The sequence below is a fragment of the Sminthopsis crassicaudata genome, chromosome 5 (assembly GCF_048593235.1).
Source record: "Sminthopsis crassicaudata isolate SCR6 chromosome 5, ASM4859323v1, whole genome shotgun sequence".
NCBI lineage: Eukaryota > Metazoa > Chordata > Mammalia > Dasyuromorphia > Dasyuridae > Sminthopsis > Sminthopsis crassicaudata.
Window position 1 is genome coordinate 265,975,059 of NC_133621.1, and position 24,903 is coordinate 265,999,961.

Genomic DNA, 24,903 nt, shown 5'->3' on the forward strand with positions numbered 1-24,903 from the left:
TTGTGTGATGGGGACCAGGTTATTTCACATCTAGAGACAGTCTGCCTTTAGTCTCCTCAGGGTTTGAAATTTGTTCTTCTCTTTTGCCATAAAAGCTGTCTATTTAGTTAGAGTCCTCTTTACTTTTTTACTGGTCTTTTTTAAAAAGTAAGTTAAGGTCTGCCTTTAAGACTGGAGAGGTTTCCATGCAACTGCAGCTGTGGTAGGTCAGTGCTGATTCATTCCTGGAGCTGGGTCTGCCACGTGGAGTCATCAGCAATGCCCTGGTGCTCTGTCATGTTTGCGCTGGTGCTTGTGGTAAGCTGCCTGGACCTTACTTTCTCTCTCTCCCGCTTCCTATTGAAATAGACCTTCTCTGGTCCGCTTCTTCCTGCAAACTCTCTGCCCTGTGGAGGTCACACCACCACACTGAGACTGTTCTGCCCTGAGACTGTTCTCTGTCTGTGCTGCTGTTTGTGGTCAGCTGTTTGTGTTTCTCTGCCTCTCTCCTGTTGCTGATTGAAACAGATCTTTTCTGGTCTGTTTCCTCCCGTTGGACTCTGAGCTGTCTTCACTGGCATTTGTACTGATTGCCCTGGCTGCCTCCCTCCCGTTTCCAATTGAAATAGATTTTTTTTGAGGATCTTTGAAATTATCTTCTGCACAGAATTTGTGGATTCTGCCATCCAGAGCTAATTCAGAAGCTGGATTTTATAATTATTGGGAGGGTTATAAAGAAGGTTATAAAGAAGAAATATGTGTTGTCTATACCATCTTGGTTCTGCCCCTGGAAGTTGAAATGCATTTATTATTTAAAGTTAACGTGACTTAATCAGAAATAAGCCATACAAGATTTATCTTGGCCTTTCCTGTTTTAGTAAGTGTATTAGACCTATGAGATCCCTTCCAATTTTGAGATTCTGTGATTTTACTGAAGCAGAGGCATGACATATGAAGAATTCTTTTTAGCCTAGGGAATGCTGTGTTGGATTTATTTAAGCAGTGTTTATTTCGTAGAAAACATAAGAAATACACACACATAAGTATAAAACAAAACAAAATATGATTAGACACCTAAATAAAAGTACAAATTACTCTTGTTATATTAAGTCCTTTGTTCTCAGAGAGAACCACAACATCAGGAAGGTGATATCAGGATTTGCAAATGAATTAGTGAGGGATGGCTATGCAATCACCAGCCTCACTTTCTCCTGAGCCATCTGGTGGTTGTAGCCCCAAGAAAGAACTGTAGCCTCAATTTGGAGAGGGACTGGGTTCAGGGAAATGACAAAGGATGTTCATTCTCCTTTGAAGGATCACTAGGATATGATCAGGTGGAGAGGGGGATAGTCAGAGTTTAGGATTTTACAAGTGGAAGGAATGGTATAGAATGTTGTGAGGTCATAGTCCGGGCGTAAAAAGCATTTGTTCCCACTGTAGCACAGCGTCTTATGATCTCCTCTAAAGGAGCATCTTTGTCTAATCCCCCATGTAATTCTTTTGCAATTCTCATTGGCATTTTCCTTAGCCAGATGTCTGGTCATTATTTCTGTAGCTGCATTTTCTCCAATAGTTCTTTTGACAGCAGTTTGCAAATGTCCCACAAAATCCGCAAAAGGTTCATTGGGACCTTGCTCTATTTTAGTGAAAGCCTCCCCCTGATCTTTCTGTCCGAGGAGGATACCCCAAGCTTTTATTGCAGCCTTAGCAATTTGTTCATACACTGTCATGAGATATTTAACCTCTTCTGAATTCTCTCCATAGTGACCTTCACCAGCTAATTGCTCAAAAGTGAATTGTGTGTTAACTCCTGTTTCTATATTGCATCTGACTTGGATCTTACATAATTCATGAAACTCCACAAGCCACAATAAGTTTTGTCCAGGTTCTAGACATGTCCTTGCTATAGATTTCCAATCATTCGGGGTTAGGACTTCAAAAGACAAATCATCTAGTAACATTTTAACATAAGCTGATGTAGCCCCATAAAGGGTACAACCTTTTTTCAAATCTTTAATCTTATTCAAATGTAAAGGTATATATCTTCTTCTTTTTTGACCTACAGAATCAATATCTTCAATCACAGGATATGCATGTATAAAATCACTTATATCCTGTCCTTCTCTCTTAGCTTTAACCAATGCTTTTTCTAATCTTGTCACAGGCTGCTTCACAGGTGATTCTGTTTGTGTTTCTGCCTCTTCCCCTCCTCCTTCTTACTCCACCCTTGAAGGTGGAGTTGATGTGGGCCTGTCAGTAATCTGCTCTCTAGGCGGGGTTGAATCTTTTTCAAGAGAATCAGTCATCACACCCTAATTCCTCATTTAAATCCCGTTGCTCTTGGGCAAGATCTTGATCTTTCATTTTTTCCTCACATTTCCTCCTCTGTTCATTTTTAAAACTTTTCCTTCTCCTACAACTTGCTCAATAGTTTAAGGCTAATTGAACTATGTTGTAGATATAAAATACCTCTGCAGAAATTGAACGAGGCCCATTTTTTGTGTGAAATTCTTTCATTTCAAATCCCACTAGCTTCCAGTTATCTACATCTGTTTTTTCTTCCTCTAAGAACCAAGGGGACGTGTGTCTTAATGCAGACAAGAGTTTAGCAATCTGTACCCAGGTTACAAGTAAACTCTGCTCCTCAATTATCTTAATTATACTCTCTATAGTACCACTCCTGATTGGGGCTGGAGCTGAGGCTGTAGCTGGGGCTGGGGCTGAGTTGACTGAGGTTGAGGGATTGTCTTTAGCTAACATCTACCCCATTTCAGTTATAAGATATTGCTAGTTTAGCCCTTAACAAGTTAAGTTCCTTATTTGTCTATTAGAACATTCACTTAATCTTTTAACAAAGTTTCCTTGTTACTCATGGTTATTTCTGTGTCAGAAAGTCTTTTCCACTGGAATCTGAATTGGAGGTTTTTCCACTGGAATCAGGATCGTGTCTGTCCTTGTTCGGGTGCCAAATTGCGATGGTCTGGTCTACCTCCTCTGAAGGGCTCAGTATAAGTCCTTAAATGCAAAGGTCTGGGCTAGCTCCTCTGAAGGGCTCAGAATAAGTCCTTGTGAGGATAAGCAAAAGTCCTTGCCCCATGTTGGGCGCCAATATGTAAAGTTCTTTTGTCTCCAGAAACTGCTGATCGCTCTCTGGGAGGAGATCTGCTGTCTCAACTGCCGCCAACTCTGACCTAGAGTAGAGACTTGCCTATCTCTCCAATGCCTATCTCTCCAATGCCGCCCTCTTTTATCCTCCCAGAGAATGGGCATGGGATAACACAAAGGCTTGTGGCAAGATTACTTCTACCAATGAACTTGCTCCTCTTAAACATGCAAGCTCCTCCCTGAAACTCCCCTAAAGGCCGGAACTAGAGAATTGTTAAATACCGACTTAGCACTTAGTAAGAACCTAATATCTCATTATCTCATTAGCACTTAGTAGGTGCTAAGGTTTTTTTAACATCATATAAATATAAGTTAGGACTATGTTAGCATTAAAAAGAGCTATATAAACCGGATATCTCATTTATATAATTTTTTTATTGCTTTGTATATTTAAGGTAAATAAAAATAATGCCAAATTGTGGAATAATGTGGGTCATGCTTTGGAAAATGAAAAGAATTTTGAGAGAGCCCTAAAATACTTCCTACAGGCAACACATGTTCAGCCAGGTAAGTAGTATATGTTAAGTCAAAATCACTCTCAAGTAATTATTAGTAATTTATTATTATTATTTTTTAATTTGATGATACTTGAAGAGTAAGGACTATTTTTTTGTAATAAATCATCTGAATTTTCCAATAATTCTATCCTATCCAGTGCTTCATTGCAATTTTGAATTGTCCATTGCTGTGGCTTGGGAATAGTTTTTATCTTAGGGATGTGTGGAAGGTAAAGTTCTTCTGTGAGATCTTGAGCAAATCCCTTTGTGATTCGATTTTCTTATTAGTGGGAAATGTAAATTAGATTATTTTTGCTCCTTTTTTCCCCTTTTAACTGGGGTTGTGATTTTCTTGGTATAGAAATCCCTAGTAAAGAAACTCCATTAACTGCTTTGCTTTTTATGGTTATAGAAAATTGTTTGGGGCCCTAAGTGGTTAACTGACTTCCTCTAGTTCAATATCAGAGGAGAAATTTGAACCTAAATCTTTCTGAGTGATAGCAATCTGCTTTTCAGACAAGTTGATCTTTAATACTTCTGACACCTTAATATGAACCAAATTCAGAGTAAAATAAGCAGGAATAGGAAAACAGTATACTCAGTGAATACAACAGTGTAAAATAGAAAGAAGAATCACCAAAAATAGCTCTGAATAAGGAGAATGTGTCGTCTTCATTTTTTCTTTGAAGTCCTGAGCTACTACAAAGATGGTACATGCGATATTGGTGTATTGTTTACTTTCACTTTTTTATTTTCTTTTTTAATTCTTGTTGTAGGGGTACCTCTCTAGGTGAGGTTAGGAAATGAACATGATGAAAAATGTGTTTGTGTGTGTACATATACATATACACACATCCAATAAAAATTTTTAAAAATAAAGTTAAATCATTCCTGGTTTCAACATGTTGCTTCATAGGGAGCTCTCCAAAGAGCTGAGATTTTAGAAAAAAATATATAAAAATTAGGACTAGAAAAACATAACCAATAGAGTACAAAGAGATAAACACAGACTTATAACAATTTTACCAAGCTAAAAATCCATGTTTGAATAGAGCTTTCCAAAATAATGCTAAGGAAAATTTAAAAAAAAGATTTCTTTGGAGAAGTAAAGCAAAGAAGGAAGGAATAAGTCTAATGCCTAAGACAGATGTTGCAGTGTTAAGGGATGATAGAATAAGTAGAAATATTCACCCTTGTTTTGCTTCCATCTCTGTCAGAAAATAATCTTTAATTCTCTTTACTATTTGTATAATAATTTTTTTCTGACATAATTTTAATGGTTTTGGCATTTTTGCTAAATTGTTGAGTCTTAAGGGAAACCTGGAGAGTAAAGACAGATAATAGAAGGTAAGAAAAGGTAAAGGTTCACCTGTTTGTTTGTTTGTTTGTTTGTTTTGAATAATGAGAAGTTGAGGGAAGATGGCTTATAATTTTGTTTTACAGAATCAGAATCTAAAAAGAGTCCTAGGCTAGGGAGACAGATGAAATTGATTTGTTTCTTGCAGATAATTACTATTAATTAGCGATTATTATAATTACTATTCAGAGAAGTTTGAGAGATTGTTTGGTCGGAGATTAAAAATTAGATAAAATTCAGTAAGAATAAATTTAAAGTCTTGTATTTAGGTTTTAAAAAAAGCAAATTTTGAGAGTAGGATAAAAATAGCAAATTCATATAAAAAATACAAAGTGTTCTTAAATTGATTGCTATGTTTAATAGGAACCCCTTGTAGGGTACAAATGACATGAAATATTTATATTTCACTATCTACACTAGAAGAAATATTTCTAAGTTTCTAAGATAAGAGCAGTAAGTATGTCTCTTCTGTGTTGGTTAAAGAACTTTTAGAGTATTATATTCAGTCCATAATGCTCCATTTTAGTTGGGACATTGTCAAACAGGAATTGAGTCTACAGAAAAATAGAATGAGAAGACTTTGTACCATGTGATAAGTTCCAAGTTATGCAACTAACTAGATGAAGGATTTGAGGTTTTGTCCAATTATAGAAGAAACTGAGTCAGTAGCAGTATGTGTACCTGTAAGGCATTCCACTAAACTTGAGGGAAAGAAATGCAGGTATCAGTTCTACTTCCCCAAAAGTCACTTGAGGCATTGAGAAGATCCTGAGATAGAAGTCTAGCCCCCAGGGTGATTGCAATCAAGGGAAAAGACTCCAAAAGTGAACAATAGGGGAATATGAGGAAAAGAGATTGAAGTCACTAAAGATCTCATGAGTAAGAAAACTCAGTTAAAGACTTTGAGCATAAGCAAATAAACCAACAAGGAAGATATTAGAGAAAAGAAATATGACCTCCAGACCAACTAAATGAGAGCAGATATCTCTGAACAAATGTTGCAATATAAAGCAAAATAAATCAACACTTTATAAGGGAGATTACCTTGTGGATTCCTAAGAGTATATAGAACCATAGCAGGATGTTTCTAAATGGTTTAAAAGAGAAAGAAGAATTATAAAAACAACATATGGTCTGCAAGGCAGAAGTAATGGCACAATAAAAAAGTGTGAATCCAATCACCAGGCCTGAAATAAGGAGAACCCAAGTTCAAATCTAGTCTCAGACTTTAACACTTCCTAGCTGTGTGACCCTGGGCAAGTCATTTAACCCCAACTGCCTCAGCAAAAAAAATAAAATAAAAAAGTCTGAATTCAAGATTAAACTATATTACATGAAAAGCTATTAATGAAACAAGGAATGCTTGTTCTGAACATGTTGGCTTAATATGAAGAATGTCTTAATGATTTGACCTTTCAAATGGAATAGGCTGCTTTTTAAGGTAGTAAAATTTCTGTCACCATTGACATTCAAGGAGGGATGAGATGGTCATGCTTATTTATCATAAATGTTCTAGAAGAGCTTTCTGTACTGGATGAGTTTTTGCAGTATGCCTTGGTAAAGAAATCCTTGTCTGGCTTTCCCTATTGTTGTCCTCTTTATACTTTTCTCATTTAATGGAAAAGGTTTAGCTTTATGTACTGAATCTTTGGTAGAAGAGATCTCTTACTCATTGGTCAGTTAGAAAAACTAGATGCATAGAAAGCTTGAGGCTAGGTAAAATGCTGTCACTCTTTTTCACCATATTTCAGCTCTTAACTTCTACTATTGGCATAGAAAGACTTTTTTCCCCAAAGTGCTAATACATAGTTCCTTAGTGCATGGACCTGCCTTCAAAGAGTTTACAATTTAATGAGAGAAAAAAAAATTCATAATACAAATTAGGATAAAAACAATGTAAAATGGTATGAATGTCATTGTTTCTTGCTGGGTTCTCTACAGGAGGAACTATTATCACATATTAAATACCTATTGTATATTATAGGGTGAAGTCTTTAGGACAATACATGTTTTTATTTTGTTTATATATGTGACCATATAATACTGTTTTATTTAGTCATATATATTGTATTGCTCATGAGATACTTGCATATGAAGCTATCAAATGTTTTATTTTAGATGATATTGGGGCTCACATGAATGTAGGAAGAACTTACAAAAATTTAAATAGAACCAAAGAAGCCGAGGAATCTTATATGATTGCTAAATCACTGATGCCACAAGTAAGTAATATTATTTTTTCAGTCTTTTTCTAGTTGTTTTAATATAGCACAAACATTTTCAATTTTTAAGTTCTCTTTTTCTTGTATCTATAATCCAATAAAAATAGTAATATTCCAAAGAAAGCTATCATTTCTAACCATTTTAGACTTTTTAAACTACAAAAATACAGTGTACCTCAAATAGGGTACCTTTAAACATTAATAACTTAAAATTACATTAAGATTTTTGTGAAACCTTGTATGTTTTAATTAATTCATTAAATGACTCAAGTTATTGATATTTTCTACAGTCTTATTAATACACTTTATATTTCATACTTAATTTCATTAAAGTATTACTTTTGTTTGTATTTTAACAAGCCAACATTTTTTAATTCTCTAAAGAAATGAAGGGATTTAACTTTCTAAATTACCAAACCAAACAGGTCTGAGATATTCATAAATTTTTTTCCTATACTTCACTCCATTGTTATAAAAGATAAATAATAAACCATGTCATACAAGGAATTATTTTCAAAAAGCATTCTAAAGGGCCAGTACAGATCTTTTCCACCTATGGTACCACAAAATAGTTATTAATATTCATATCTTATAGAGCAGAAAAAGCACTAATAATGTTTGATCTTGCCCAAGTCATGTAACAACAATTTCCTTTTCTATATAAAGAGAAACTAGATGAGTTCCTTTTTATATATTATGATTCTGTGATTAGATTACATATACTTAACGTATTATATAGGTAGTTTGTTAAATGTTTAACTTCTAGGCAAGTAATCTGTATAGGAAAGTTCAGTTAATCAGAATAATTTAACTAAGTTATTATTATTTGACTATTCTTATAAATTATAGTTTACTGTCCCTTAAGAAATAAGGCATTTCCTCTTTTCCAACCATGAATAATTTTTGTCGTAGCAGCAACTTAGCTAAAAGGCTATGTATGAATTTCAAAAGATGTTCATTTGTGAAACGAAATCAGTCATTGGCAGAACCATATGCTTCTCATCTGTAACTATTGTAAAGTTGATTGTTTATTCTTTGTAAGACATACCAAGGAACTAATTTTCAATGTCTTCTCAAGTTAAATCAGTTAAACCCAATTCTGGAATGTTCTACCAAGGCTGATCGATTAGAAAATGGTGATGTGGTGAAAAGTTCTGTGATGGCAAACCAGCAGAAAATGGGGCAGTCTTGGGTTTTTCTGCACTTAGCTTGGTTGGTCCTTAGGTTAGAACTATCCTTGAAAGCAGAATGGAACCTTCCAGAATTTGTATTCTACTGATCTAGCTTTTGAGAATCCACTATGAAAATTTTGTCACTAGTGTCAGTTACAAAAGAGAAACTCTGCAAGTAACTAAACTTACACCTCAGACTAAATCAGAATATTGTAGGATATTTGATGACTTTCTTAATGCAAAAGTAAAAAAAGATGGCTACAGGAAAAAAAATAGTACAAAAATATGTCAGGAATAAGGAACCAAAAACTTGTATTTTACAAAGAAACTTCCTGCCAAATATATTATGATTCTTCAAAGAATCATAAATTGGTGTCTACAGTAAGCACCAGCTAATGCCACCAAAAAAGATGAAACTGACTTACTTAGGCTAATCTGTAGGAAGCTAATCTTTTTCTATTTTCATCCTAAAAGAATACAGATTATAAATATTTTGTACAGAAATGTACAGAGAGCAGTTTCCATCTCATTTTGACTTCATTGAAACAGCTCTCATCTAATGTATAAATAATACTTCTGCCCAATCTCTTACCCACTGACAGGAGGAGAAGATGTGAATGAGAGTGAGGTTAAAGAGTAGTTTATAATGAAGGGACACAAAAAGTGTATTGGGGCTGGAAATAATCTACTTTTACGAAACAATATAAAGCATGCTAACAAGAGATTCATTCTACTTAAAATCTTATATGCTCATACTAAAGACAAATAAGGACAAAAGTAAGAGGATAATAAAGAAGACAAAATAGAGATGTGAAAAACAGCAGTATTGGACCAATTTATATAGAATATATCCATTTCAGATGTATCAAAGTTATGAAGCATTGAGGAATTAATTCATAGTGTTATCTGAAGAAGAGAGAGAACTAGGGACTTCCTTACTAGTCTTCTAGCTTCAAGATTCTCTCCCTTTCATCTTTAATACAGATCTGATCATGTCATACTCATAATCATAAAACTTCAGAGATTCCCTGTTGCCTCTAGAGAAAAAAAAAATGAAAAAATATAAACACCTTTTCCTATCACAACCTGACCTTAACCTATATTTCCAGCTTCATTGTAGATTGTGCTTTTTTCCATATTCTGCATATTTGATGAACTTTAGTTGCTGGTTTTTTTTTTTTTCTTTTTTAATAAAGATTGGATCTTTCTGAGGGTCTAGGAAGTATAGATGAGGAAAGTAGATGATATATGAGGAAAAGAAAAGATAATATTTTACTTAAAAATAAAAGGAAGATAGCCCTCTCAGTGTTTCTCTGTGAAGCATAAAGAAGAAGTATGCCTGCCAAAGGTATTTACCATTGTCATGAAGGAGATTTTATGCAAAATCCAGATTGAAGATGGATTCTTCCCAATTGTTGAGACTCACCAAATATTCCTGTTAGTTGCTAATGTTTTGCATATTGCATAAAGGAAAAAACCATTGATCCATAACCATCCTCCCCCCAAAATCTGCCCTAACATCCACCAGAATGAAAAATCCAGTGATGAATATCTGTTGCTCAGATTATGACAGCAGTTGAATAGAGAACCTGTAGAATTTATACATAAATTATAAATGGACAACAAATTGGGCCCAGGATTAAGTAGGAGAATGGATTGAATTGTCTTTGGAAAATTTCAGAGCATCTTTAATAACACCAAACTTCTTCAAATGCATCCTGTCTTTTTTTATTTCAGTATTCTGCTATATGGCTATGAATCACAGAACACAACAGCCTCCAGTAGATTAAAATAGAATCAAGCATTTTCATCTCTTTGATTTTTGTTATATAAGTTTTTTAGTCTCTCAAAAAATATTAGAATGAATGAATTAATGAATAAATAAAAAAGAATTGATGAAGCATTCTTACTATGTGATAAGCACTGAGGATCCAAATTGAAAATGTTATCATAGGAGACAATACATTCAGGGTTTTATTTCAGGACTGGTGGAAATTCAGAGTTCCATAGTATGTTATGGGAGGGAAAGATGACACAGCAAAGGAATCTGGAGGGCACACTGCAAGGAAGGCGATGAAATCTAGTAGCCTTGAAGGTATTGAGAAGGTGGCTCCCTAACTTTTGAAGTAGTTTCACTAGCCATGTCTACTCTCCATACCAAAGGTGGAGTGGCCCAGGATCTGGGAGGTTAAAAGTTCAACCTATTCTGTTTCTGGTGCCCAGAAATAAAATATTTTTAATGGCCTGGTCATATGATGAGAGTGAGGGATGTTCTACTAGTATCTTATGATACATTTTAAAGTGGGACAGGGAGGTGGGGAACAAGAAAGACAAACTCTGTGACAAATTTATAAGAAGACATAGATAAGTCCCAAAGGATAAATGAACATGAATGGATCAAAATATGCATTTTTGTAGGGCAAGACCATGCCAAAATCATAAATCATTTGCATAACATTTTGTTCTTTTTAAATGGATTCTTTATTTTTAGTAATGCCACTTATTTAAAAAATCCTTAGTGGATATTCTATATATGACTTTTAATTTAGTTGCCTGATATGAATGTTTCACTTGAAATTTGTTTTGCCTTAGTGGCATAAATCATAAAAGTGTTTTTTTTTTTTAAAACCAGATTATTCCAGGCAAAAAATATGCTGCACGAATTGCTCCTAACCATTTAAATGTTTATATTAATCTTGCCAACTTGATTCGTGTAAATGAGTCTCGACTTGAAGAAGCAGATCAATTGTATCGACAAGCAATTAGTATGCGACCAGATTTCAAACAGGCTTATATTAGCAGGTATTGCTTTACTTTTGTACTATTCTTATATAAGATTGTCTGTTTTGTCTTTGCAAATGATTGTTACTGAATTAGAAGTATTACTTTTTTTCCCCATAGTCTATTTGAGGGAAGGGAGGGGGAAGCAAAAACCTATAAAGATTCATCTCGTAGGTAGTTCCTTAATGTGTCTCCTAATTCTCTGCTTGTCACCTTCTCTAATAATCTTCTTCAGAGTACCTAGGAAATAATTGAATTAATGAATAATTTTTTTAATGTAAATTTTGAGGCTCAATTAGTCAGAGCTTTTAGTATGCTTAATTTTTTTGTGTTCATCAAACCTTCTTAGAGATCTTATATTGCCAGTGTTTGGAAGAGATGTGTTTCTGGCATCCCAAATTGGACTTGAAAATTTTTTTTCCCTTTTATTCTCTATTTCTACTTTTCCCACTATTGCACTTCATTTAAACCTAATTTTGACTCTCAACATGATATCTGTATACTGAGTGAGAATCTTCTTGTTCTTGTTTTTCTTGCCTTCTTGACATACCTTTCTGGATTCAATTTATTGTCTACAAACTCTTAACACTATCCTATCAAGATCATTTATTTTGTGTGTGTGTGTGTAATGTTTTCTCTCTCTCTCTCTCTCTCTCTCTCTCTCTCTCTCTCTCTCTCTCTCTCTCTCTCTCTCTCTCTTTCTGTCACACACACACACACACACACACACACACACACACACACACACACAATCATTTTAACCATCCTTTGTCCCCTGCCCTGCCTTTGCTTCTTTATCCTAGATCTTGCTAATCCTCAGGCCTGGGAATCATCCCACCACCTATCTTCTCCATCTCTTCAAGTTATTGAACACTACTGGGAAAAAAAGTCATAAATTATCCAAAAAGGATATATTATAAATTCATGCTACCTGAGGTGGAACCCTTGCCAATAGGTAGCAATTCTCTTCATTTCTGATTGACTCCCTTTTATATCATCAAAGCTGTTGTTAGAAACCTGCTTATCTCTCCTAAAACTCCAAACTCAGTATATTTTCCTTCTGTAGATGGCCTTGGCTCCCACTCTGTTATTGAAATCATTTGTCATAAATTCCTTCATCACCCTCAAAAATCTCTCTTTATCTGTTCTCCCTTCCATTTAATCTCAGAGTAAGTTAGATGTCTCTAACAAAATAAGACAAGGAGGCCTTGATCCATTACTTTCTAATTCCATCATATTCTTCTTCATTCAGTTAGTTCATTTAAGAGAGAAGGAAATATTATGTGCCAGGTACTTGCCTAATTATAAGTATGATCTTACTTGATTCTCACAATAACTGTGAAGTTAGCTGCTGTTATCTTATTTTTATTAATTATTGTTAGACTCTAGGGATACACATTCAAAGAATGTAATTATCATACTTTTAAGACTCATTCTAAGAGGAAAAAAGTACTTACATAAGTGTATACAGAATTAAGTAAAAATTACAAAAAATATAAAGCATTTGAGAGAGGGGTCACATTAGCATGGGATGATCAAGAAAGTCTTCAACTTGAGCTGCCTCTATTTTTACTCATAATCTATGTCCAGAGTGCTCTTGGGTACTTGTCTATATGATATCTAAATGGTGCCCATTTTTTTCTTTTTTAATAAAATCTTTTGGCAAATCTCATTCAGGAATCATGTTTAATTATATTTACTTTGACAAATTAGTTAAGCCCTCTCTGAAGATATCAGGGCAGATCTTTCTTCTTTCCCTCTTCCCATCTTCCTCTCCAACCTCTCTTTCTTCCTTTGTTCAACTAACATCTTAAGCTGGTGTATTTTTTTCCTGTTTTTAATTACTTCATATCCTATTTAACCAAGCAAAACACATAGGAGTAAACATAGGAGGAATAAGAGACATTATTGTATTCTCTAATTATGATTAAGTTATTTTTGAGAGAAAAATTGAAAGGTTGTAGAGTAAGAAACTAAAAGAGCTTACCTTGTCAAAACTTTTAAGTTGCAAGTATAAGTGTAATATTATAAACTAAAGTTTTCGTTTTCTTCTTCCACAGAGGAGAATTACTTTTAAAAATGAATAAACCTTTAAAAGCAAAGGAATCATATCTTAGGGCATTGGATCTTGACCGAAGCAATGCAGACCTCTGGTACAACTTGGCAATTGTTAATATTGAACTTAAAGAATCAACTGAAGCCCTTCGAAACTTTGACCGGGCTTTGAAGATGAATCCTAATCATAAATTAGCACTATTCAATTCTGCCCTGCTCATGCAAGAATCTGGTATGTTGACATATTTAAAATGTATTTCTAGTTAAATCAGGGTCATATCCCAGTGCCCCTATACAATAAAACTGTTTACTAATTATATTTATCATTTGTCATAGTTCAGAAGTCTAACTAATATTTATTTACCCCTTTAACAAACTTCACATATATATATATATATATGGAAATTTGGTGATTTAAATAAAATTGTAAGACTAAAATGAATGAATTTTTAAAAGTACTTTAAACTTTTTCAATATTGAACAATGAAGCATTTAAATGCAATATTATACTAAATATTTGTTACAAATTTGTTAGAATGGTATTCTTAGGAAGTAATGATGTTTTATCACAATAGTTTTTCTACTCCCTAATAATATTTTTCATTTATCCTAGTTACCTATTTATGTCTCTTTCCACACCACTCCCACCCCATCCCCGCCAACTGTTGTAAAAGTACATGAGGGAAAATACTTTATCTTACCTGAGCAATATACCCACCCCCAGGATCTAGCACAGTAAGTGCTTTTATGTTTGTTTAAATACATGATTATTGTGGAAGAGAATTCCTATTCAAAATAACTGCAAAATTCATAAAATATCTAAGTGGATGCTTAATAATAACAAAAAGAAACACTTTTATTTGGTGGGGGGATGGCTAAAATCTCAAGAGAAGTAATAGGGAAAAAATAAGAATGTAGGGGAGTAGCACTTTGAGACCTTAAATTGTATGACAAAACAATAATCATCAAAACTAATTGGTATTGTTTAAACATAGAAAAGCAGATAATTAGGACTAGGAAGAATCTGGAGTTATTAAGCTTGATTGTGCAGTGTTTGATAAAGGCAAAAATACTAAGTTTTTTGAGAAGATTTCTTATTTGAAGAGAATTGCTGGAAAAACTCAAAAGCCATTTGACAAATTAGATTTTAGATCAGTATCTCATGCTATATGACATTATAAGCTCAAAATAAATTCAGATCTACAGATTAAAAGTCATGCCATTAAAAAATCAAAGAACATCATAATGCCTTTCACACATAATGGTTTAGAAGATAATTCTGAACCAAACAATAGAAGCAATTGCAAGTTTAAAAAATAGATACTTTTAAGCACGTGAAATTATAAGATTTTTGTCTGAAATCACTGCAGCTAGGTTAAGGAGGGAGTCTTGTCATCATTAGTATCTTAAATAGGATTTTGCTATCCAAGATGGAATATAAAATCATTATTAAGTATATATTATGTGCTAAACACTGAGCTTTTTGCAAGTAGAAAAGCAATAGTCTCTGCTCTAAAGAGCTCTTCTAATTGTGGAAGTCATCAACCAGTCAAATGGCAAACCTAGTGGCTGTGCATTTGCCATTGCCCCTGCAAGTCTGAAGGCTGAACAAGCAAGAAAGGAAGGTACAGTTACTTTTAGGGCAAAGTGGCTGCCACAGGACAAATGACAAAATATAAATCCTCCATAATGCCAGGATTATAGTTCATCATTGCCCACTTATCAGAGAACTAACATGAATATGTCCATCCACCAAACTGGGATTTTAAGGGACCTGGGCACAACAGTTGGGAAAGGGAGAATATGGAGGGCTCTGGCCCCTAACCCTAAATGTTTGAGAACAATATTTTTGATAACAGCAAAATATTTTACATTTTTGAAAGGCTTGAAATTAATTTTGTTCAAAATTATATTTGTAACTTTGGAGAGAGGGTTCCATTCATCTGATAATAAAGTTTTATTAGCTCTTTGGAGATCAGAGATAACTATAGACATCATCTAGTCTAGCCCACTGAACAGATGAGGAAGCTTCAGGCTAGAGTCTGAGAGACATTGCTAAAGACTTAGAACCAAAGTTTGCTGACTAACAAGGTAAATGTTCTTTTATTCTAGCATACTACCTAATAACTAATTAGGGATGCCATCTTTATGCTTGAATCTTTTTCTTTTTGATAATTCAGTTCAACAATTTGTTAGAGAGAAGTTGAAATATTTACCTCCATAGAAAAAGCTGTGAATTCAATGGGGTAAAAGAATCCCTTTTAACAGAGAATCTATTATTATAGGATGCCTTGAGGTTCCTCTGCCCCCAGATCTGCTGTTTTTTAAAAGAATATAAATTGTAAGGGGGCTTAGATGTCAACCTCTTCATTTTCAGATGAGTTTCAAGAGTGCCTAAAAAATAAGGTGCTCAGTCAGCATTTAAACTCAACTTTTCTGACCAGATAAGCACATTCCATTGTAATACCTGCCCCTATTTGATTAATAGTTACTGCCTCAGTCATTTTCTTAAGCATATTAATATTTTGTGCCATGAGTTGGTTTTCCTTTTATCCTTATAATACCCCTTGAGATAAAAAGGATAGCTATTATATTTTCTGCAAATCAGTCAAGTGTTTATCAGGGGTCTTCTAATTCCAATAAGGAAAATGAGGGTTAAAAAAGTGAATTGCCTTACAGTCATCTAAGTAGTGATAGAACCAAACATCAAATCTCTGGTTCTTGTCCCCACATTTCAGTGTCTTCTTACTATCGTATGCCATTTTGCTTTCTTATTAAGAAAGTGAAATGTTGATCTAACTTTCACCAAATAGATCAAGATCAACAGCCTTTGGTTACTTAAAGTTTTGTCTAAACTTCTATGTTTGATCTACATACGTGGCTATTGATGCTAGTAATATAATTTTTAAAAGCTGTATCTAGGCAAATAATTTCTTTATGAATGCTCAGGACACCATTTCGGTGTTGCATAAGAATAATGATTCTGAGAATTTGATAAATACACTTATCTTTTCATGGCATTGCTTATTCAAAATTAATACAAGGTTTTATATTTTCCTTTACATCTGAAGAAGTATCTGTGCTCCCCAAAACCTTTTAGTCACACCCTGATGATGGATTCATTTGTGCCTCAAGCACTAGTCTGAAGGAAGAGTTGCATAAAAAGCAATTATATTGCTTTCCCAGGCTCCTGTTATCTCACCAAAAGTTTTGATAAAAAATGGATTTACCAAGTTATCTCATTGGTGACAAAGGATTAAAAGGTTTTGTTGTTATTTTTGTAATCCTTAGGTGAAGCTAAAGTTAGGCCTGAAGCAAAGAAACGACTGCTCAACTATGTAAGTCAAGAACCCCATGATGCAAATGGCTACTTCAATCTGGGCATGCTAGCTATGGATGACAAAAAAGGCAGCGAAGCTGAGATGTGGATGAAGAAAGCCATCAAGCTGCAGGCAGGCTTCAGAAGCGCTTTGTTCAACTTGGCTCTTCTATATTCTCAGTCCTCAAAGGAATTAATGGCTTTGCCCGTGCTGGAAGAGCTCCTTCGCTACTACCCAGATCACATCAAAGGTCTCATCTTAAAGGGAGACATTCTGATGAATCAGAAGAGAGACATAGTTGGAGCAAAAGAGTGTTTTGAAAAGATTGTAGAAATGGATCCCAACAATGTCCAAGGAAAACACAATCTTTGTGTTGTTTATTTTGAGGAGGGGGACTTGATCAAAGCAGAAAAATGCCTACTTGAGACACTTGACTTAGCACCACATGAAGAATATATACATCGTCATTTGAATATAGTAAGAGTTAAAATTTCTTCCTCTGGTGGTGGAGAACGGTTATATCTCCCACCAGCTGGGACCACACGTGTAGAAGCGAGCAAAAAAACTCCATTTGAAAACTTAGACGAAATAAAAAGTGAACACAAATCCACTGAGACAATGCAAAATGATAATAACAAAAGTCCATCTAAATTCAACACACAATCAGAAGAAAATACAGAGAAAGAAAACAAAAAAACAACAAAAGAAATCAGTGACATTGAAAAAAAAAGAGTTGCTGCTTTAAAAAGACTAGAGGAGATTGAACGTATTTTAAATGGCGAATAACCTTATTCTTTATTATAACAACAGTATAGAAAATACCTTAATTTGTAGCATTTAAATTAAAGTTTGCTCAAACTAGATGTTTCAGAAAGTGGAAAGAATACATAACAACCTATAATAAGTTGTTTCTCTATCTGTAGAGAATAATAGATCAACTAAATTTTATGTATTAGGTTGAATGTGGGGTTTTGAATATGAGAAAATTTGTTAAGTTAAAAGTGGAGAAATCATTGTTTTTAAAAAGCCCAGAGGAAATTTCTAATGGCAAAAAAATTTTCAGTTGGATATTCTCAATTGGAAACTATCCCACAGAGCAGTTTCAATATATGCAGCTTTATTTCATGCAACCCTTTTTTATTTTCCTATTATGGATTTTAGCCTGTTTTCATTTAGTAGAATCCGACTACAGATTAAAAATACTACTTGACTGTATTTTTTTCTGTGAAACTTTCCTCTATGAAAAAAACACTGGCTTAGCTTTTATGTGGTGTTTTTTTGTTGTTGTTGTTGGTTTTGTTTTTGTTTTTTTGTTTTGTTTTTTAGTGCTTGTTTTCAAAAGAAATAATGAAACAACTTTTTTTTTAAGCAATTAATGTTTAGGATGTAAATAATTACCTTATTTCAGTATATATTTTCACAATTGTATAATTATCCATTAGCACTATATAAAAAGTTTTTAAAGCCTCTGTGACTGACATGCAGCCTTCTGGTAGTAATCTTATAGAATTTTACTGCATTTTCTTTTGAGAAAAAATACTTATTAAGCACAGCTAGTAAATCATACAGTTGTTATAACTCCACATTATTCTTTGTCTTTCTACAAACCCTTAAATTTTAATACATATAACTTCATAAGGCCAAAGAATTATAAATCTAGGTCTGGAGAGGACTAAAGAGGCTATCTAGTCTAACCTCCACATTTTACAGATTGAGGAAACCAAAGCCCAGGAACATTGATGTGGACCTGATATCACAAAAGTAGAGAAGTGGGATGGGATTGATGCATGTCTTCTAACTCTAACGCTATTTATTGCTCCTTCCATTGTATCAAGCTTTCTTGCATAATTTTGTACCACATAGTTTTATTTAAGACTTATAACTGCTTTGTGAGCAGGTAGGTAACACAGTGAATAGGGTCCCAAGGCCTGAATCAAGAAGACTCATCTTTCCAATTTCAAATCTAGCTAGGTTCAGGTACTTAACACAAGTGGCCCTATACAAGTCACTTCACAGTTTGCCTCAGTTTCCTCATCTATAAAATGAGTTGGAGAAAGAAAGGCAAACCACTCTGATGTCTGTGCTGAGAAAACCCCAAATAGGGTCACCAAGGATCAGAACCCTCTGAAAAATGACTGACCACCAACCAAAAAATTCTACTTGTGATAGTAAATGACTTCCCCAAAGTCATCTGGTCTTATTTTCTGAAGTAATGAGGTTTTTGGTTTTAAAATTATGTGTTCATTGAACAAATATTTATTGTTAATATATGTGAACAATTCAACAGAAAAACCACTAAAGCCAGTGTTATTTAATTTTGAGGAAAAGAAAAGACACTTGGTTCTTTTTGAAGCACTAAATTCTATTGTTTGCCATTTTTGTTCATTTTAACTAAATATTTATTTTGACTACTGACTCATTAAAATGTTCACATTTCTATATTAAATACATTTGTTTCATTCCTTCTTTTTGGACTTTTTCTTGGTCAAACTACTATTTCAATGAGTTTATCTTTTGATGTATGTTTTAGTGGATTAACTAAAAATGCTTATTTACCTATTGACAGCTGTTTTCCAAAATATTGTGAATATTATAAGAGTCAATTTGATGATCATTTTGAACTTTTTAACTTTTTGTAATTTAAAAATCCAGGAAAAAAATGTTTCAGAATAAATATTTTTTATTTTAAATTAAAATTTTTTGTTAATGTTTTTATAAAAAAAAATTTTTAATCTGTGCAAAGGTAGTTTTCATTTAGAATATGCTAAAGCCTCAATATATGTCATTGAATAGGGCTTATAATTTCTAGTTAAATATTTCAGAAAAATAATTCATGGTACTTTTCAGGACAGTTCTATAAAATGTTTTAATAGACATGGATTATACTGGTGACCCAATTTTAGTGGGTACATAAATGATTTACTGCAAATCATTTTCAAGTCACTGAAGGAAACCTCTATACTCTCTACTTAGACCCATTAGACAGACAAGCTTAGTTTCTAGGCTTATCTCATATGTTTGTATCTAGGGAGATAATTATGCCTACTAATTGTCATGTGGGAAAATGAAACATAATGGATTTAATACTTCCTACTTATCAGAAATTTCCAAATGGAGATTGCAATGAAATCTATTAAGAAAAACTGAAGGTTAAAAAAAATCCTTCTGGGCTGTGGTAGGGGATATATGCCTTCAAAAGCACTTATGGCTATCATTGGGTTGTGAAAATATATATATATTGAAGTAGCTAAAACAAAAAAGGATTTTTTTTTTTTTAGTGAAAAAAATAAGTAGGACATGCATTTGATATGTAATTAAAAGCCAATCTAGTAAATAACATCCTCTCTAAATGAAAATTTCACAATTATTTAAAATATTAAAACCTTAATATTCATTTAGTAAACTGGCTTATCTCCATCTTTCTATAATGTAGTGTTTCCAAAGTAACTTATTCTTGAAAGCTATTTGTGTTGCACATCAATTAAAATTTCAGTAGGGTTTTTGGTTGTAAGAAATATGTGTGTATGTCATCACATTTACTGGAATTTAAAAATTTGATAGTTAAAAATTTAGCAAAATTTAAGGTTTTAAAATGAAAGATTATTTTAAGATTTTTTGCTGTATCTTTGGGTTTTTTTTGTCAATATTAACTTCCTTTTTCTAAGAACTCAAAGAGAGTTTGGGTAAACCCAGCAAAAGAAAAATTTTTACAAGTTTGTAGGAAAGTGAGTTATAAAAAAGAAATTCTCATTACCACTTCCCATTCACTCCAAGTAGAATCTCAATCTTGTCATATGTAATAAACTAATAGTTGAAAGGCCATATATACTATGTAGGTATTCAGGAAAAGCAATGACAATCCCCTGGTAGTTTCTATATCATTTTCTTTAAAAGGAAGTTTCTTAAAAGGAAGATTTGTTGCTGAATAGCTTTTCATAGGTTCATAAGTCGGTAGAATTATTCTATATTTCATTCAAGTCTTTTTGGAAGCTGTTGATTAAGGTATAAAATTCTTAGTATGCAATTCTATATTTACCTTTTTTGTATTTAGGTCTTAAAAACGGGGGGAAAAGTTCAAAAGTTAAACATAATTTAATACATTTAAATAACACTAAGAAAATAATTTGACTTATTTAGGGTTGTCTTAGTTCATTTAAACTTAAGAAATTCATATGTTTGTCATTTATTTTTAATCTTTTTTTAAATTTCTGCCTGAATAAATGCTATATAAAATGAACCACTGTAAAGGTCAGGGGAGGAACCTCTCCTGGCACAAGGAAGTAAAAAGGCTTTGATGTTTCAGGCACCACCCTGATGTGATTTCTATAACTAGCAGGAGCTGCCACAAGTACAGAAACTCTGGCTGCATTGAGGACACATCATCAACGGGAAAGTCTCCTCTTATTGGCTGTGCGTGTGACCTCATAGACCTAATATAATCAGTGGGACCAGGAAATAGTGGGAGTGCAGGATGTGATTGTGTATAATTAAGATTTATGCTCGCAAGCTCCTGTGGGTACTCTGTTGAACAAAGAACTGCTGCTTAAAGAGGCAGTAGCCATAGACATCTGAAGACCTGGGATAAAGTAAGACTGGCAACCAATGACTTTGGTGGTCACAAGTGGCAGTCCTAGCAGGAACAGTGCTTTCCGAGTCACTAGGCCCTGTAAGGGAAGGTTCAACAGCCTCACTGATAAGACAGGAAAACAGGGAAGCATAATAGGTCAGGATATGAGTTTGCCCGTGATCATGCCCGATGACACAGTTGTGCATGTAGCTCAGGTATATAAGTTAGCTAAGAAGCAGGGGCTAAAGATACATTTAAAAGTTTGCCATGCCTTTGTGGAACATATATGGCAAACATCCCCCTGGCTTGCTAGGGTGGATAAGAAGAGATGAAATATTGTAGTTGAACAAATGATGTCCTATGAGACCACCACTCTGGGGCTCTTGACTGATCAGGATTTTCTACTTTTTTGGGATAGTGAAAGCAGCCTTTGTGGGACTGCCATGTCTACTACAACAGGTTATCGAGAGATGATTCTGTGGCAGAGAACACGTATGACAAGCAGCAGGAGGCTTGCTCCTGAGCTCCGAGGCATCTAGTCCCATGTCCACCGAGTGCAGTTTAGCAAGGAAAAAATCGGGAGGATGTGAGCAGTTAGAACAACTGCCTTTAGGCTGAGTCAGAGAAGAAACAAAAAATTACACAGGGACCTGTTGCTTTTCTCATAGAGAAAGCTGTCCCTGCTCGGCCTTGCAGGAAGCTTTGATAAAAGTTGAGGGGGAGATTGTAACTCCATAGGATTCTGATTGGGGCCTCCAGCTCTATCCAGTGGAGGTTGATGGGGCCCAAGATCGAACACAGCCCTGATCCCATTTAAAATGCTAAAAGAAGTGAAATAAGCTTGTGTTAATTATGGCCTGAATGCCCTCTATACTATACAGATGTTACAGTTGCTATCTAGCAGATTTGCCCTCACTCCAAATGATTGGAAATCAACGGCTTTGGCCTGTTTTGCCCCAGTCAGTTAGTAGTATGGCTATCAGAATTTGCTAAAACAGCTCAGAAATATGCTGTGGCCAATGATTATCAGGACCCAGAAGAGTCTGTGCTTTTAATTACCCAGCATTGGCTGCTATTCTACAACTGAAGCCCACATTTTGTATATTATGACTCTATTCCCACCTATTGCACAGTATGCTATACAGGCTTGGGAAAGAATAGACAAGGAGGGGTTAGTACAGCAACATGTTACTTCAATAAAACAGGTTCCTGGGAACCTATCCAACATTATGTGTCCCAGTTAAGAACAGCAGTTGACAGAATTATAGGGAAAGGTGGTGCTTCTGACCCTCATTTCAGGCAACATTTAAAAGAGGGAATGAATAACATATGTAGCCATATAGTGGCTGCACTTCCTAAAGATGTTCCTATCTCCAAAATCAGACAAATGCACTGAAGTAGATTATGAGGCTGCCAATGCAGATGCAATGGCCTCAGCTATAGTGCAGGGAATTACACGAGGGATCAACAGGAAGGATGATGGAAAGAAATGTTATAGTTAACGGCAGAAAAGGACACTTCCAAGCCAAATGCTGCACAGAGCCACCAGGAGGTGAAAAATCGACATGTTTTGTTGTGGGCATGGTGCAAAATTTTGCAGGGCCAACATGAGAACCAATTTTACAGCCCAGGAAAACGGACACAGGGGCCCCATGAGGGCTCTGAATGCACACCAGGTAGATCAGAGTTATGCCCAAGAAACAAGCCCTAGTGAGAAATATGGACAATTGGTGAATGCAGTAGAGGGCTTTGATATCGAACCGATACAGCCCAAAGCTGGAGATAGATTAATGATTGGGCTTTCAGATTATGCACCTGTGATTGTACATACTATGATATTGAAACATGCAACCATTTGTCTTGGTCACCAATGCTCACCCATAAACTTTGACAGAGGAGCATCCAATTGCCAAAGCACTTCCATTACGTGCCTTTGGAGAGGTGAATTTTACTCAGATGATTGGATGAGAAAGGCCCATGTGTACAATTTACATAGAAGACAGACCATTTTGAGGTATGATTGATACAGGGACAAACATATCTGTTATAGCTAAACTCGATTGGTCTCCTGAATGGCTACTGCAACCCCAAGCAGTAACAGTTAATGGAGTGGGTGGGATGCTTCCCAGTCTAGTAAGGAACTTCATTGGGAATTTGAAAATCAGAAGGGTTTTTTAAACTTCTAGTCATCACTGGGCTCAAGACCTCCTTGTGGAGTGTGCTGAAAGCCCTTTGGATTACATTACATACTGAGGGAAACTAATGGGGGCCACTGAGAAGGTCTTGGCAGTGCCACCCTTAAAATAGAAACATGACCATCTGATATGGATGTGTCAGTGGCCCCTCCCAAACACTCATTGACTTAATATCCATTATTGATGAGCAAGAGAAACTGGGTCATACTGAACCCTCCTTTAGTGCCTATAACTCACCCATTTTTGTAATTTGGAAAAAGAATAATGCATGACGCATGTTCATTCATTCATGTGAATGCCACCATGCAACCCGGGGTGCTTTACAACCAGGCCTCCTACCAGGGAGGCTTTTATTAATGTAAAGGATTGTTTTAATCTATTTCGTTACACCCCACTGAGAAGTTTGCCTTCTCCATCCCATCTGTTAATTTACAAGCTCCTGCCACTAGGTGGCAATGGGAAGTATTACCACAGGGTATAGCCAATAGCCCTACCCTTTGCCAATGGTACATGGACAAGGTTCTTGCACCAGCCAGAAAACTATGCTCTAGTGTCTATATACTCCTTTACATGTATGATATACTTGGTGGCAACTAAGGAAGAGGCAAGGTTACAGCACATTGTACAACATTATCATTCAAATATTACCTCAACAGAATCTCATAATGGCAGCACACAAGATACAGACTAAGCCTACATTTCTCTATCTTGGGCACATTCTTCATGATCTTACTGTGTCCAAGGTGCCCCCTAAAGTGGATGAGAGTAAATACAAAACTCCAAGATTTTCAATAATTGGTAGGAACCTTACAGTGGCTACCGTCTATCATCTAATCCCTCCTGTTATGATCTTTTGAAGGGCCCTTCTGCTCTGACATTGCCACAATCATGGTCTGCAGCATTACAACCTATTCCTGTGCTGTGTGCTCATCCTACCTCTGGAATCGATCCTTCACAGCCATTGATGCTGTCAGTGTTTATTGATAAGCCTTTTTTCTCCACACTGCACCAAAGCGAGCATCCTATAGAATGGATGTGCCCTACTAGGCCTTCACCCATTCTGTCTGATACTATTGAGGGATTTGGTTCCTTTTTGTGGCAATGTTGCCAACGGGCCGTACTTATCTTGGGACAGCCCCCTCGTTTGGCTTGCGGTATACCATCACAGCAAGTGCTTGCTATTGCCCAGGATAACTTAATATGTAATATCCTGTTACAGCTTTGCCCCTTGGGACCTCTACATACTTCTCACCAACTTAGGCAGTGGTGATCTGATAAAAGAGATCCAGCAGCAATGATTATCTTTAACCCTAATGTTTTCACTGATGCTATTCAAGATCATAGGGCTCCAATATACAGGGAGGACACTCAGGAGACACAAGTTCTTAACACGCCCTATGATTCCACCCAGAAGAATGAATGGTATGCTATCATACATGCCATGCAATAATATTAAGAGGCTATTAATATCATTACAGACAGTCTTTATGCATGCCAAGCTGTCCAAAATCTACCACATGCATATATAGATGACAGGCATTCTACTATCACTGATCTCCTTCATCAGGCACAAGGTGCATTGAATGATAGAAC

The 24,903-nt window shown here is 35.1% G+C and overlaps 1 protein-coding gene across 1 annotated transcript in view; it reads left to right on the top strand.

Moving 5' to 3' along the window:
* The window catches only part of LOC141544574 (protein O-mannosyl-transferase TMTC3-like), an 83,433-nt gene extending 64,189 nt beyond the window's left edge, over nucleotides 1–19,244 (top strand). The window contains exons 11-15 of the mRNA XM_074270940.1: nucleotides 3,540–3,651; nucleotides 7,117–7,220; nucleotides 11,025–11,194; nucleotides 13,234–13,460; nucleotides 16,520–19,244. Of these exons, the coding sequence (XP_074127041.1) occupies nucleotides 3,540–3,651; nucleotides 7,117–7,220; nucleotides 11,025–11,194; nucleotides 13,234–13,460; nucleotides 16,520–17,334 (1,428 nt within the window). The 3' untranslated portion in view covers nucleotides 17,335–19,244. The remainder of the gene's footprint in view (nucleotides 1–3,539; nucleotides 3,652–7,116; nucleotides 7,221–11,024; nucleotides 11,195–13,233; nucleotides 13,461–16,519) is intronic.
* The last annotated feature ends 5,659 nt before the right edge of the window (nucleotides 19,245–24,903 follow it).